General features: G+C 33.9%; 1 protein-coding gene across 11 annotated transcripts in view; it reads left to right on the top strand.

Moving 5' to 3' along the window:
• DOCK9 (dedicator of cytokinesis 9) overlaps nt 1–12,620 on the top strand; it is a 136,463-nt gene extending 123,843 nt beyond the window's left edge. For 10 of the 11 annotated variants that reach the window (XM_068928500.1, XM_068928520.1, XM_068928527.1 and 7 more), the window contains exons 46-53: nt 406–528; nt 891–1,004; nt 2,499–2,645; nt 4,759–4,969; nt 6,484–6,674; nt 7,940–8,040; nt 8,210–8,348; nt 11,360–12,620. In XM_068928500.1, the coding sequence (XP_068784601.1) occupies nt 406–528; nt 891–1,004; nt 2,499–2,645; nt 4,759–4,969; nt 6,484–6,674; nt 7,940–8,040; nt 8,210–8,348; nt 11,360–11,482 (1,149 nt within the window). In that variant the 3' untranslated portion in view covers nt 11,483–12,620. Of the gene's footprint in view, nt 1–405; nt 529–890; nt 1,005–1,258; nt 1,363–2,498; nt 2,646–4,758; nt 4,970–6,483; nt 6,675–7,939; nt 8,041–8,209; nt 8,349–11,359 lie in introns of those variants that run through there. The other variant, XM_068928545.1, reaches the window with a different exon arrangement.
• The last annotated feature ends 2,210 nt before the right edge of the window (nt 12,621–14,830 follow it).

The following is a 14,830-nucleotide window of genomic DNA, read 5'->3' on the forward strand; positions in this document are numbered from 1 at the left end:
ATAGTTTCCTTTGGAATTTTTACAGTCAAATGTTCTGTTCAGCTGCCTTCTTAAAATAATGTTCTTATTTAGAGAAGAGAAAAACACTTTGAAAAAACATTTTGGAAGATGAGACTATTTTGGGTCCTCATCTAGGTGTCACTTGTAGACTTAAGAAATCAAGAGTAAAGAAAAATGTTGTGTGCAGCAAACGCAAAGAGTACGTGTGTACATTTAGAACACTGGGGTTTTTTGTTTCCTCTTAGCATCATCTAATTGTTGCAGTAATTTTACTTCACCAGGTGTAGATAATTTTGTTTTGAGACATGCCCCCTTTTTCCTTGGGAAGAATTTCGGTGTAATTATTTGGCGGGCTTTTCATGAGCACTGAATTGTTTCTATTTTTCAAATGTGTATCCAATCTAGGATGTGCTCATGGAATTGTTGGAGCAGTGTGCCGATGGACTCTGGAAGGCTGAACGCTATGAACTGATTGCTGACATATATAAACTTATAATTCCCATTTATGAAAAAAGGAGAGATTTTGAGGTACTAAATCCATTCTAAAAATATTTGAGGGAGGGAAAAAAAAACCCTAGGTTTTCCAGTCTAACTGTATGATACATTGCTCCTCAGGGTAAAACAGTATTAAAATTGTAACTGAAATATGAATGTATTGAAATTTTGGAACTTCAATTTTAAAAATATGATTTTTTTTTCTTTTAAATATAAATTATTAAAATTTAATATTTAAGTTTTTCACTCTGATACAACTGCTAAACCCATTACTACTGTTTAATAAGTATTCTTTTTAGTTGATAGTAACTGTAAGGACATTATTCATAGTTGTTTTCAGATAGGAGAGTTCTACTTTGTTCTGTTATCCCATGATTGCTTTCTCTTACTTTTAGAGGCTCGCTCATCTATATGACACTCTTCATCGAGCGTACAGTAAAGTAACAGAAGTAATGCATACAGGCAAGAGACTGCTGGGAACTTATTTCAGGGTAGCGTTCTTTGGACAGGTGAGCGTTATCTAATTATCATTTATGTGTGGCATGCAGTAAGAAAAATCTTAATTTATTTTGGAAGGTATACTACTTCAGAGTCTTTATTGATATCACGACATAGAAAGCATGAGAAATATGTTCTATTGGAAAAAATTAAACATCATAAGTAATTTTGTTTAAAACATTTGTCAATCCCAGTGCAGTTCTTCCTTATCTTCCTCAGTAAATTTTTTGCTTTTTTCTTCTTTTTTTTTATTTACTATCTTAAGGCAGCGGTAAGTTCTCTATAATGTCAGTTCTCAGCAACGTATTGAATTAATGTCTTTAGTGCTACAGTGTGGTTTGCAAGACTGCTTCTTAGATTGCTATGCATTTGTAGCCATTGCAGTTCAAAAAATAACATTAATTCCACATAGAGAATAAATCACTCTTTTCTGTACATCAGTATTGCATGCTTCAAACAAGTGTTCTGCTATGTAAATAGACAGCTTCACATCCTCTAGTATATGTCTGCACCGCATATCTATCAATATATCACACAGTAACAAAGTAGTACACTTTCTACATGCATAGCCCACTTGTTAATTGTTCAGCTGAGCATGGATACTCTGAGCGGTATAACTTTACATGTATTCTGTTGTCTTTTATAACTTTATAGCAATACCAGTTTACAGACAGTGAAACAGATGTTGAGGTAATTACAGTAACCGCTTACAAAGCAAGCGATGCAGTAAAAACTACTGCATTTCAGCTTAGTTTGGTGTGGGTATTTTTGTCAGTCTAGCCTGTGTTTATACATGATCTGTTGTGCTTTCCTACTTTATCTGTTTCATTTTTTGACAAAAATATTTATTTTGTGATTTCAAACATAAACTCAGACATGGCTTGTTGTTTTAAACCAATCACCTCTTTCACTTTCCATGTAGTCGCTGTTGGATTCAGTCGCAGTTTTAAAAAAAATGATTTGTGCATTGAAAATTTAAAAAAAAAACAAAAAACTTGTACTAATATGGGACAGCATACTATTAAGAAGTTTATATAATTGAAACTTCATTTTCTGGAAGTGAATTTGTATCACTATATGAAAACAATCTTCAGATTATTTTTATGTAAGCTATTGTCAAATGCTGAGCTGTGAATCAGATAGTCCTATTGGGCAATGAGATTTCTCTTTTGGCAAGTGAAACGGTGCTGAAAGCTCACTTTTAAATAAAAGTGACAATTTTTTTATCTCAAAGGCTTGGCACACCATAAAATTACAACAGACCTTTTAAAATTGTAAGTTTGTATGCTTCCATTATCTTTCACTCATTCTGTAGTAGATAACTATGTTTTTCTGTCTTTTAATTCCCTTAGGAAAACTTTTTTACTTAGATTTTAATTTCTGTTTATTTACTTTTGCTTGAAACCTGTTGTTAAATGTTTACGTTTGCTTTGAACCACAAACATGTGTTCGTCATAGTCATGGCCAATGTTTTTTCAAGATTTTGATTACTTTGATTTTTACAGGGATTCTTTGAGGATGAAGATGGAAAGGAGTATATTTATAAAGAACCTAAACTCACTCCTCTTTCAGAAATTTCCCAGAGACTACAAAAGCTCTACTCTGACAAATTTGGATCTGAAAATGTCAAGATGATCCAGGATTCTGGCAAAGTATGATTTTTATTCTTTCCAAAATAATTCTAATATATAACTTCCTTCCACAGATCCACTTGAAACATTGTGGGATCAGTGCCTGTTACTCATTTGGTACACAAACATGCACGTCCAAAAACTCTGCTAGTTGAAGGGCATGAGAGAAATATCATCTCCTATTAAATTTGCTATTAATAACAGTCAAATACCTTAATTTTCGCAGTGTCACCTCTCTAAATAATTTTTTTTTATCTTAGAACAAATTTGGATTACGATTACTTCCTTTGTTATCTTTAGCTATATTTCTTGCCAGTTCATGCGCAGTCATTCTTAGGAAGTTTTCCCTTTTCTGCACCTGAAGAGCAGTGTCCAAGCTCTGCTGAAATAAGAAACAGACCCTATATAGGACGATATAAAAATAACATTTTAATGCTATGTCAGATGTTCTTGTTATCCTTTGCCTATGTCTGTGAGCCTGTTTAATTTTACAAGTGCTTGAATGGTAGAAACAAGTGCTCTCATGAAGTAATCTGGTGAAATCTAGGAGCAAAGAGCAATTTTGCTAGTGTGGGATTGATTAGACCTAGCTAAAGTCTCCCAAGTACGTTATCCTCTTTAACTGTGACATGCTGCTAACAAAGTCCAGGATGTCAAAGCCTAATTAAATATTTTTCTGAGATGAAATTTGTCACTTGTCTATTGGGCCTCTGTAGTCCGTTTTTCTGCTTTTAGGATAAGATTTGTCATTGTAAATGCTTTCCTTTGTGACTGAAGGCTTTGAAGTTGGTACATTGAAGAGGACTACAGTCCCTATAGGTTGAGAAGAACGCGTACTCTGTAGGATACCGCTCTGAATTCCTTTCATCCTCTTAGCAAAGGCTAAATTCCAGGTTGTGGAAGGCAAGAGATTTATATTGTACCCTCAGTTTTTCACAGCCCTTCCAGTGTCTTTAAATAAATAGTTTAAACTTACTAAATTCTTTACAGTTAATTATAATTGGTCTGCTTGTTACCATTTGTAGGGAAACTTTTTCTATCAGCTGTATCAGATACATCAGCTGTGCCAGTGGCATATGAATTACCACTTAAGTTCCAGGCCAGTAGTCTGAAAACATTACAGATTTTTTACAAATTTAATCAAGCAGCATGTTCCAGTAAACAAGATATCAGATAGCATACTTCAGTTCTGTTCCTGTGTGCTACAGGATTTACCTGATGACTTTATGTGTGTATTTGCATTGTTGTTTTTCACACTTAGTTTATAGAACTGAAATGGCTCATGGACAGGCATAGATGACAAGAACATTTGGGATTAAAATGTCAGGCTGCAACATTTAGTAAGATGCATGGATTTAGGGTCCCCTCTTTGTCCATTGCTTGAGAGAATTTCTAAAAAACAAACAAAAAATAAAACCTTTTGGCCCCGCTAGGGATCATGCTGGACAAAGATTTTGGAGGCCTCATCTACTGGAACTGGAGGTTAGCTGCTGCTTTTACCAAATTAAAGATCTGCCAGTCCATGTGGCTCATAGTCATCCAGTTCCAGAAACAAAATAAACTAGTTTGCAGTAAGTCCTGAAAAGTGAGGCCTACAATTTTCCCTGTTCCCTCCAGCACATTTTATGGGGACCTGCACAGGGTGTCTCAGCTGCGCAGCCAGAAAGGGAGGAGTGCCTTTTCAAGATGCTAGCTAGAGTATTTAAAACGTAACTTTGTATTTTTAGTTATTAACTTTTTATATCTCACTAACAATTTGTGATTTCCAGTCAGTTTTGTATCAGCCACCATGGAGGGCAGGTATTTGTTTCTGAATTTCTGTTGCTATGACTTTTCTTCAAATCCAGTATTAAGTGTAAGCATAGGTAAAATTCCATGTTATATTTTGTTTCCTGTTTTGCATACAGCAAATGTTGTGAACGATAGCATTACAAAAAATGCATGCATCTATGTTGTCTTCCTAATGCTTAGAAACTGAAATCAGAGCAGTGCCATGAGAGCATTAATGTTTACTCTGGTTGCAGTAATTTACAGGATAAGAGACTGAATTTAATTTCTGAAAGTTGTATAACTACATCTGAATTTACTTTATTCACAGTGTAACTATTTGGGTTTCTCTTGCCACATTTTTAAGGTAAATCCCAAGGATTTAGATTCAAAATATGCATATATTCAAGTTACCCATGTAATTCCATACTTTGAAGAAAAAGAATTACAAGAAAGAAAAACAGATTTTGAAAGGACTCATAACATTCGTCGCTTTATGTTTGAGATGCCTTTTACTCAAGCTGGTAAAAGACAAGGAGGAGTGGAAGAACAGTGTAAGCGACGGACAATTTTGACAGGTACTAGTTGCATGGAATTTGCTTTTTAAAGATAACTGCTCGGTTTATTTTATTTTTTATACTTAATTCTTGATAGTAGGGTTTTTTTTTATATGTAGTATATTTTGTCAGAAAAAATCATTTAGAAGATTTCACACATGACTGTTGAAAGTTACAAGAATTGCAAAGTATACTAAAATATTGATAGACAAAATCTTTAAAATGAGTACATACTTGAAAATAGCACCCAAAGTGACATGCAAACACACTTATAAATGACCTTCTAAGAGTACATGTCTTCATGTCTTTCTTAACCCTTAAGTTTTGGGAAAAGAGGGTAAAATTTCATATTTGAATAGGTTTTAACAAGTCCTCACTTATTAAAAAACAAAATTACTTTCAAATGGAGTGTGTAGGTCTCTTCCCTCCCTTTCCTGTGCTCACCTTTTGCTATAAATCATTAAAAATATTGGTTTTATTCTGGCTGAGTGGTTTTTTTTGTTTTATTTTGTTTTCAGCACTCTTACAGCCTTTGGAGATGTTAGAAGCCACGTTGGTTCCCTTGATTAAATATAGCTGAAAGAGCTTGAATGCAGGTCCTAGTTTGATTCCCAATTCTATTCCCTTGTAACTTTGGACTTTTGTTAGCTTTAGAAGGGAGGTGGTGCATGTCTTCCTCCCCATAAGCTCCAACGTTAAAGATGTTTAATTCACTGATAGAAAACATTGTGGTATTCTAAGGGAGATGAATAAAAGTTATGGCAACTGTAGCGGTATGTTTGTACAACATGTTAACCAGGTTTTGTGATATAACAAGTTACGCTTTGACTGAAAGTAGGAGAATTAATTCAGGTGATGTAACTGTGTTCTGTTTGGGTATTTTCATTTCACCTACCTACACTCCTTTATAGTTAGCAGTTAAAATATTTTTCATAGTTCTGGCCAAAACTAGGTTTTCAGGTTGGTTTCTTTAAAGGATAACCCCAATACAATTTTTTGGTCTTTCTCCTTTAAGCTTCAAGAATTACTAATCTGGAGTCTAGTTTTCCTTATTTTTTAAAAAAAGGCTAGTTTAAGTTTTATCTCCAATAAAAGCTTGAGACTATATAATACTATATTAATATAGTGATAAATGCAATTTAAATAAATGAGTTTATAATATCAGCCGACCATAGCTAATACTTGTAAGGAAAAAGAAAATTTAGCCTTACTGTTTTTTTATTCTTTTCCTTTTTGAGATATGAGCATTTTTTCGTGAGCCATTTTGTTTACAGTTCTCGTATGAAATAACAATAAGAAATAAATTATTAGAATTTATTAGTAGTAATAATAATATTTCATCATTTTTGTAATGCACATAATGCTACATATACCTTTTCAATGTTTTGTTCCCGTTATATGACAGTATTTTATTAAATTGGGTGACAAATTACACAAAATGTGATTTTCACATAAAATTGCATGAAAATACACATTACTTTAAAAAAAAAAAAAAACTCTTTTTCTAACTATGTTAATCTCATTTCTGTCCATAGCTATACATTGTTTCCCATATGTGAAAAAGCGCATTCCTGTAATGTACCAGCACCATACTGATTTAAACCCAATAGAAGTAGCCATTGATGAAATGAGTAAAAAGGTTGCAGAACTCAGGCAGCTTTGTTCTTCGGCAGAAGTAGATATGATCAAATTGCAGCTGAAGCTACAAGGAAGTGTCAGTGTTCAGGTAAGACCATACAGTTTGCCATTTCACTTGTTTCTGTCCCTGGAAAATTACATGAGCTGCAGTTTTATAGCAGTTTCTATTCTAAGTGTTCAAGAATGTTCTAACTTAGATATATGCTCAACACACGAGGTTATTTTCAGAGTAGTAAAAACAGTAGAAGTATTCAATCTTTACACTGATTGTTTGACAGTTATATGAAAAGATTAAGGTTACGTGTCTTGAATCTACAGTGATCTGTGCCACTTCAGATTTTGGTGTAAAGCTGAAACTAGAATAAAATAGTAACTTCCCACACGAGGATGAATTAACGTATTTTGCCTGAAGACAGGCCTGCTCAGATGAGATTCAACGTGGTCATTATTGCTTTTGTATTCTGGCAAGATCCCAAGGGAGTTGAAGGGGGCATGCCAAAAGATAGGAGGAGAATAATAGAAAAAGATTTCATTGTGCACCACTTTCTTTTGCCTAATAAAGGCAAGAACCAAATGTAGTGGAAAGAAACCATCAGATTCACCAGTGTAGGGTATATGCAGTGATCACAGCATATACAGATCAATGTTTAAAGGGCCTTAAGACTGCAATGGTAAAAACGCTGCTCTGCTATTTTTAACCAATTGATATCAAAGGAAGAGTAAACACAGGGTCATCTGAAATGAACTGTTGCCCTGTTAAAGAAAAAAGAGTGGTTGCAGAATCGGGAAGTGATCGACCTAGCATCTGGGAGGATGAGAAGGGAGGGGCTGTTACTGTTAATATAAAAGAATAACAGGAGTTTTCTTCTGTGAGTACATACCTAAAATTATTAGAAACAGAATATGAGTTGAAAATAGCTGAATCCACTTTTCTACGCACCTGCTTAACAGCACAATTAAATTTCTGCTAATTATTGCAGAATTTTCAGCGTGGAAGAATGTTTTCAACAGATAAGCAGACCAAACAGTAGTAGACTTAGCTCTGTTTGTTTGTTTGTTTGTTTCCTAATTTTATAAATAACAGTAACAAATTGGCAATATTAGCAGTTACTTTGTCTTCCTGTCTCATCTTTGAAGTGGTATCTTTGTGCCAAGAAATTTTCATAAAGGGTGCTGTCCTTCTCTTACATTCCCACTCCAACAGTTTGTCTTATTTTGTTAAGTCCAGCTTTTTTGAAGTCAATATATTCTAACAAAAGAAAATGAGATATAGCTCTCTAGTATCTGTTCTTGCTGAGACAATGTGGTTAAGCAGAAAACTTGCTTAATTTTGTAATCCTCATTCTTTTTTAGGTGAATGCTGGTCCATTAGCATATGCAAGAGCTTTCTTAGATGATACAAACACCAAAAGATATCCAGACAATAAAGTGAAACTACTGAAGGAAGTTTTTAGGTATTTTTTTAAAGATTTTTTTTTTTAAATCAACCTCATAGAATCTTTTTTCTTTAATATTTTTAACGTTAATCGTGCTCTGAGTGCATTAAAAAGCTAGTATTTTGAATTACTCTTTTAGATTTTATATTCCTGCTTCATATGTTTTTTACTATTTTATGCAAATCAGGCAATTTGTTGAAGCTTGTGGACATGCTCTGGGTGTAAATGAACGACTTATAAAGGAAGACCAGTTGGAATACCAAGAAGAAATGAAGGCCAACTACAGAGAAATGGCAAAAGAGCTTTCTGAAATAATGCATGAACAGGTATGTGCTGAGATTAAATTATAAATACTGCCATGCAGTATTTATTATTTCGGGTTTTATTCCTATTGAAGTGTAATCACATCAAGGAATTCTCCAACTTTGTCAATATCTTCTGTCTGTGAATTTCCTCCGGATGCTTTTTCGACCTTCAGAATCAAGTACTCCTCATCAAGCAAATAAGTCTAGTTGGCACCAGCCTACTTTTGTAGGAGAGGAAGACTATAGTAAAGATGAAAAAAAAATTGTATGACAGGATTATACATGTCATTTGTACTGTGGGTATATAGTTATAGAGATCTTTATTCAGTGATCCAGGAAGTTCATTCTTGTCCATACTCTCTAATAACTGTAGGAGGATTTCATCTGCGAGCTTATCCCTTTTTATTCAGATTTTGGAGATATAAGCATTTACCTTCTCAACAAAGAGGTAAAGATCTTTCAAGAGATACTCCAACAGTTTTTCTTGAGAGGAGCCCGAACCACAGGAACTGGAGATAAGGGAAAAGGAAAACAAAAACTCTCATGGAGCAAGATGTAGGACTTTGCATCTGGGAGCTGTAGTAGAAATGCCTTTCTGACTTCAGATGCAAGGATACCATCCCCAGGAAGACAGGAAGAGCTAAAGATTGATGCTTAATCCCTGCCTTCTTGAAGATTTTGCTTACTACTTCAGGTTCCTTTTCTTTTATCCACTCTAATTTCTGTAATCTTCTTCCAAAGCCATAGAGTGGGTCATAGTTCTTAATCTTCAAGACATAAATTTCTGTCCCACAAAGAATACTTGTTTTCTGATAATATTTCATGTTAAAACTAAATACTTATTTGAGACTTCCTTAGATGTCTGACCATAGCATCCTCTCTTTTAAGAGTAGGAACGAATGCATCCCAGTCTCGATGGCTAGCTGGTACAAAGAGGAGCTCTGTGTTTCCCTTGTCCTTACAAATCCTTTGCTCTGGAATCAAATTGAATATTGAAAAGTATGCCTGAAAGCTACCTGAGGCATGCAGTCCAGCTGACATTTAAATGATCTGTTAAATTGTCTTCATTTGACAAATACCACTTTTCTTTTCCAGGACTGCATTCTTTAGATATACAGTGACTTCACCCATTAACTATTTTTTGACATCTCCAAATTTTACTCTATTATAATTATCTATTATTGGGAAATACTTGCTGGAAAAAAAAAATCACCTTATCTATATAACAATGTATCCATATACTTGCCTAAGAAAGATTTGTCTTTATTCTATTCTAGCCTAGAAGGTATACAAAACTTCTATGACATTTTTTTTCCCCTTACGAAAATTTGTCACGTAGCTGAAGTTCAGTCTATATGCTTCCTTGCTCTCCATTACTTCCTGATGTGGTTTTCTCAGATACTGTGCTTTGAGTAGCTCCATGCTATGATGTAATTATGGTGAAGCACAAGAGCACAGCAACTGCATAGGCTTTATTTTCGTTATCTTATTCTTTTGTTAAACTATTATAGAGAAAAGCTTAGTACACATCTAACTTTTTTTTTTAACCATTGATATAGTAGAGAATACTGTTAGACAAGGTTAGTAGGGATTGATACCATTTTATCTGAACCACTGTAATTTTAATAAGAATAAGTAACTGTTCAGATATGCCTGCAGATAAAAACAGTTTTGAAAGATCCTTGGAGTAGGAAAAGAGATTGCTTAGCTGACCAAAAAAAGGGGGACAATTTGACTGTACTTTAATGTGACGTATTGAAAAACAGAAAACAGTGAATGGTTTTAGACAGGAGGATAACTGATTGAACAGCTGACCAAGGCAAACAAGGAATATGGGAGCACTAGGTAGCTGTACAGAAGGCCGCTTCAGAAAAGAAAGGAAAATGTTTTGGACAAGTAGTTTAACAAGATAATAAATGAAAGCTTAATCTTCCCATAATGTAGGAAAAAGTAAAAATATATAATGACAGTTTGAACATAAAAAGAAGCAATGTTTCGAACTCAATGCAAGACGTGTATGTTCAAAAAATACTCAGATGTGTCAGTTTCCAAGGACTGAGGATATGGAAAAGCAGGTAATGCCTGAGACTTCAGGAGTAAATGAGGTTGTCTACAAGCAAACAAAGAAAAGAAGGGGCAGACAACTGAATCCCTTAGGATAGAGTGAATAGGATATGAAAGTACAGCACTGGCTGCAGTAGTGTGTACTATTATCCTACCACTATGCTTTTTTCTACAAATGTAATTAGATGTAAGTAAATTAATTAAAAACACGCTATGTAAAAACTAGATTGATCACTTTTCAGAAGGCTTAGAGTCATGAGAGCCTTCACTGAAATCTTTAAAAATGTCACTCTTACGTGACTACTTATTGGTGTATTTGGAAATGGAGCTTCTCACAATGTTTATTCTAAAGCCATTGCAAAACTTAGCTGCCTTAGGATAGTGTGGCATTTAAATGGTTACAAAACCTTTGTTTTGAAGAATATTTTATAGAAAAGAATCTTAACGGACTTCTCTTTTTTTTCCCTGTGCTGCTTGCAAACATGATCAGATGGGATGGTAATTAATTTTCTTTATTTCTGCTGTTAGCTTGTCTAAGTAATCTTTATGTAATTCATTTTAGCTAAGAATTAATGTTTATTTTCATTAGAAAATTGTACCTAGTTCAGAAAAAGTTGTTCTTTTCTTTCTTTACTCATAATATAGCTGGGAGTAGTAGTTTCTCCAGTCATCATCTGCAAGTCTGTAGCCATCCTCTGTGAATATGCTGTTGCACATACAGTGAGTGTAAAACTTTTAGTCTTTTGAAAGGAGGGAATCTAGTTCTACTCAGTGACAGAAAAGCAATCCTAGTGCCAAAGCCTCACATAGGACTCCTATGACTGATAGGTCAGATATTTCTAATCTTAACATCAGTAAATTGTAGCTATTGAAAATAAAGATTTTTTTCGGTGCTCATCTTATGTGATTTTTACAAGTGTTTGTGTCATTTTGTAAAGTTTTGGTAAATCTGTGTTTTCTGTTTTAAGATTACTCCTGTGGAAGAAAAGACCAGTGTTATGCCTAATTCTCTACACATTTTTAATGCCATAAGCGGAACACCAACAAGCACAACAGTTCATGGGATGCCCAGTTCTTCATCAGTTGCATGATTGTTTTGTAAAGGAAAGTGTGTGGTTTTTTTTAAGTCTGTGGATTTGCTTCATTGTGTGCAAACTCAGGATGATTTTCAAGCTAAATGTGGGGCACGTGCAAGCTGCATAATGCATATAGAAGTCTGAGCACTCTTAAATCTCGGGGCAGGCAGTGATAAGCTAATAGCAGCTACTGATAATAGTCTTTTAGAGTAAGTAAAGGAGATGCACATTTATTTTTTTTAATTCTGCTAGTAACATTTAAAAGCATTCACAATGTCATTGCAGAGGTGTGTATTGGGAAATTTAAAAGTTTAAGTTAATTTCTCTTTTTCGTTAGAAAGTATTATTAAAATGAATTGCACATTATAAAGTGTTGTGGGATGTAATTTTGCAGATATGTAACATTCAAGTGTTCTTTTTGTTTATGGCACAAAGATTGATTCCAAGGACAAGAACTATTTTGGGATTAGACAGAGACACTAATTTTTTGGGTTTAATGGAACTGACAATTGTAGTTTTTGTACCATTTGGCAAATTGTTGTTCTTTATTTTATACCTTGCTGCATTTTGGAAGTATGTGAGCTTAAATCTTATTAAACAACTAAATACAACCAAAGGTCTGTATTAATTGAACACAAAGTTATACTAAAATATCGATGGTAGTAGATTGCTGTGTACATATGGTTTGTTAATACAGTCCGTACATTCTGTACATAAATGTATTACATTTCTAAGCATTTTTAATATTCATACCAGCTCTTAGCCTTCGACTTTCAGTTTATTGTGAAAATTTGCTCATTCCAAGTATATGCAGATTTTACATTTCATTTATTCCTGTATATAAATAAGTGCAATATAAGGATGTATACAGTCTTTGCTATGTTAGGTTTATATGCAGTTATTAAAAAAAAACAAAAAAACAAAAATTTTTTTGCCAAAGCAATGGAGTATGTAATTGGTGATCATAGTTACTGTGGTAAATGGTGGTATAATTTAAAGCTTTTCCCATATTCTTATTAAAACATTAATTTAGTAATTTTATATTTGGGGGAAAATAAAGGTTTTTAATTTTATTTAACTGGAAGCACTGTCCTGCTGTAATTAAACATTCTGTACTACATCTATATTAAAAGGAAAAAAGTAGTTAATTCTCCTGCTGTGTGTTCTGGTTTTTATTTTGAATTTATGACTGACACTGGGAAAAGACTGAAAGATGAAAGCTTGATCAGAAAACTAGGTTTTGCAACCAAAGGCCCCCAGCTTTCTTGGACAGAGAACAGAAAAAACAAATACTGGGCAGATGATGACTCTTTCTTTATGTGTCTCTTTATGATATCTGTAAAGGTGACCATTTTAACCCCTTTAAAATATTTTGATAATGACTTTTTCCTTTCGGAGCTATTATGCTGAATGTGTAATGAGTTATGTAAAGCCATTTAAACTCTATAAATATCTTCTGATCTTGACACAATTGATGAATTTGTTTAAATTATAGCTAGTTATTAGGCAGAACTTCACTCTCAAGTTAAAAGTATTAGATATTTATTTTGTGCTGGCTAATAGATCATTTTCTACATAGGGAGGGAGTTTATATTTTATTCCCCCCTCTATATAAAATATGTAATTTGCTTTATGTAAGAACAAAGTTTAATTGAAATTGGTAAAGTGCCTTGGGAATGCTACACCTTGTTTAGTCAATATATCTTGTGAATGATGAAAAAGCACCAAGAGTATGACTAGCTGTATGACTCTGTTTTACTGTTTGGATTACATTAGAATAGACTGGCTAGCTGGGAAGACCAAGGGCAGGAAGCTGAAGGGATTTAGATAAATAATCTTTCACTATGAATGTTTAGGGCAGCATCCTTTTGTGGGCTGATTCTGCTGCAGCTGCTGCAGTTTTGGCCAAAGGGACACCACACATTTTAAAACCAACACGTGTGTGGAGAACCTTGCCTTCTACCGTGGGTTGGTACATGTCTATCATTTCTTTTCCCAAATGCTGGATAATGTGGCCGCAAGACTGCACAATTACTGCATCCTATTTAATAGAGTCCTGCCTGAATTCAGCTAATGTATGATTGTTTTTTAATTGCTTCCTTTAAAGCTTCTCCCCCATCTTTGTCCTCATTCTCACTGTCCCTTAAGATTCATTGATGCTGGATAACTGGACAGCAAGTGCAGCTTCTTAGGATGGTAATCTTTGTCGCTGTTGCTTTATAATCTGTCTTATGTTTGTCGCTGTGACATCAGATTGCCAAAAATTTGAATGTTTGACTTGACAAATTAAGATGTGGGCCATTAAAATTATGAACAAAATTGACATAAATATAGTTGAGGTCCTTATTACAGGCCCATGTGTGAAAATGAATATTCCTTTAAGTTAGTTTAGTTTCCATTTAATATTTTAAGAATCGGTATAAGTTTTAAGCAGCTTTTCACAGACAGTTCTAAGATTTAAATTAACAGAAGTGAGAGGTCAGATTTTTTTCAAGAGTGTAAGAAGAACAGATGTCCACCACTTTGGAACACTGCTGAATAAATAAAACTGAGCTGGCATTTAGGGTTTGAAAAAAATTGAATTTGAAGCCTGGAAAAAATGTGAATGGAAATTGGTCGCATCATTTTGTGCTGTGTTCAACATTATTGCATTATGCTAAAGCTACCAAGAGAGAGCTGAAACTCCTGACAGAGCTGTTAAGGAACAAGTGACTTTTTTCAATTGCTTGAAATGTAAGTAGAACAGATAAGAAGTTCTCAAGGACATAGATAACTGTAGTAAAAGAATCTTAGTTAAGCAAAATTGTTCAATTTATTGCTCGCACCACCTTTCTCGGAATTCTCTAAATGTTGTTGCTTAATGGGAGATTATATTAGTTAAATTAGATTTAGTGAAGTTTTAGTAGCCACTTTAACTGGCACATAAGGGGCCAAAAGCCTTTTATAATCAGTCTAATAAAGTGGAAAATTGGCAGTATAACTACCTACACTTTTAAAAGGCCTGTGACAAAATAAGAAAACTTCTGTTCATCCATCAGCACCCTGTTGAGTTTTTTGGTTTTTTTTTTTTTTCAGATTCCTTAAAATTTGTTCTCTCAACATCATTAGTGATGGACCCTTGTTCTGCCTTGATAATTTGAAACAGTGAAATATATTTTCATCACAGTATGCTAGTAGACTGTAAAAAAAATAAAATTAAATAAAATTAAACCAGCTTGAGACTATTTTGTATGCCTAGAATGATTGACCAGCATTTTTTTTTTTAAAAAGAGTGATTTTAAAAAAATAACAACTTGCTTGAGAAGGATAAAATAGGGGAGGTGACACCCTGCACTAAAAGATATTGTTATCTGTTTTAGAGAT

The sequence above is a fragment of the Struthio camelus genome, chromosome 1 (genome assembly GCF_040807025.1).
Source record: "Struthio camelus isolate bStrCam1 chromosome 1, bStrCam1.hap1, whole genome shotgun sequence".
Classification (NCBI taxonomy): domain Eukaryota; kingdom Metazoa; phylum Chordata; class Aves; order Struthioniformes; family Struthionidae; genus Struthio; species Struthio camelus.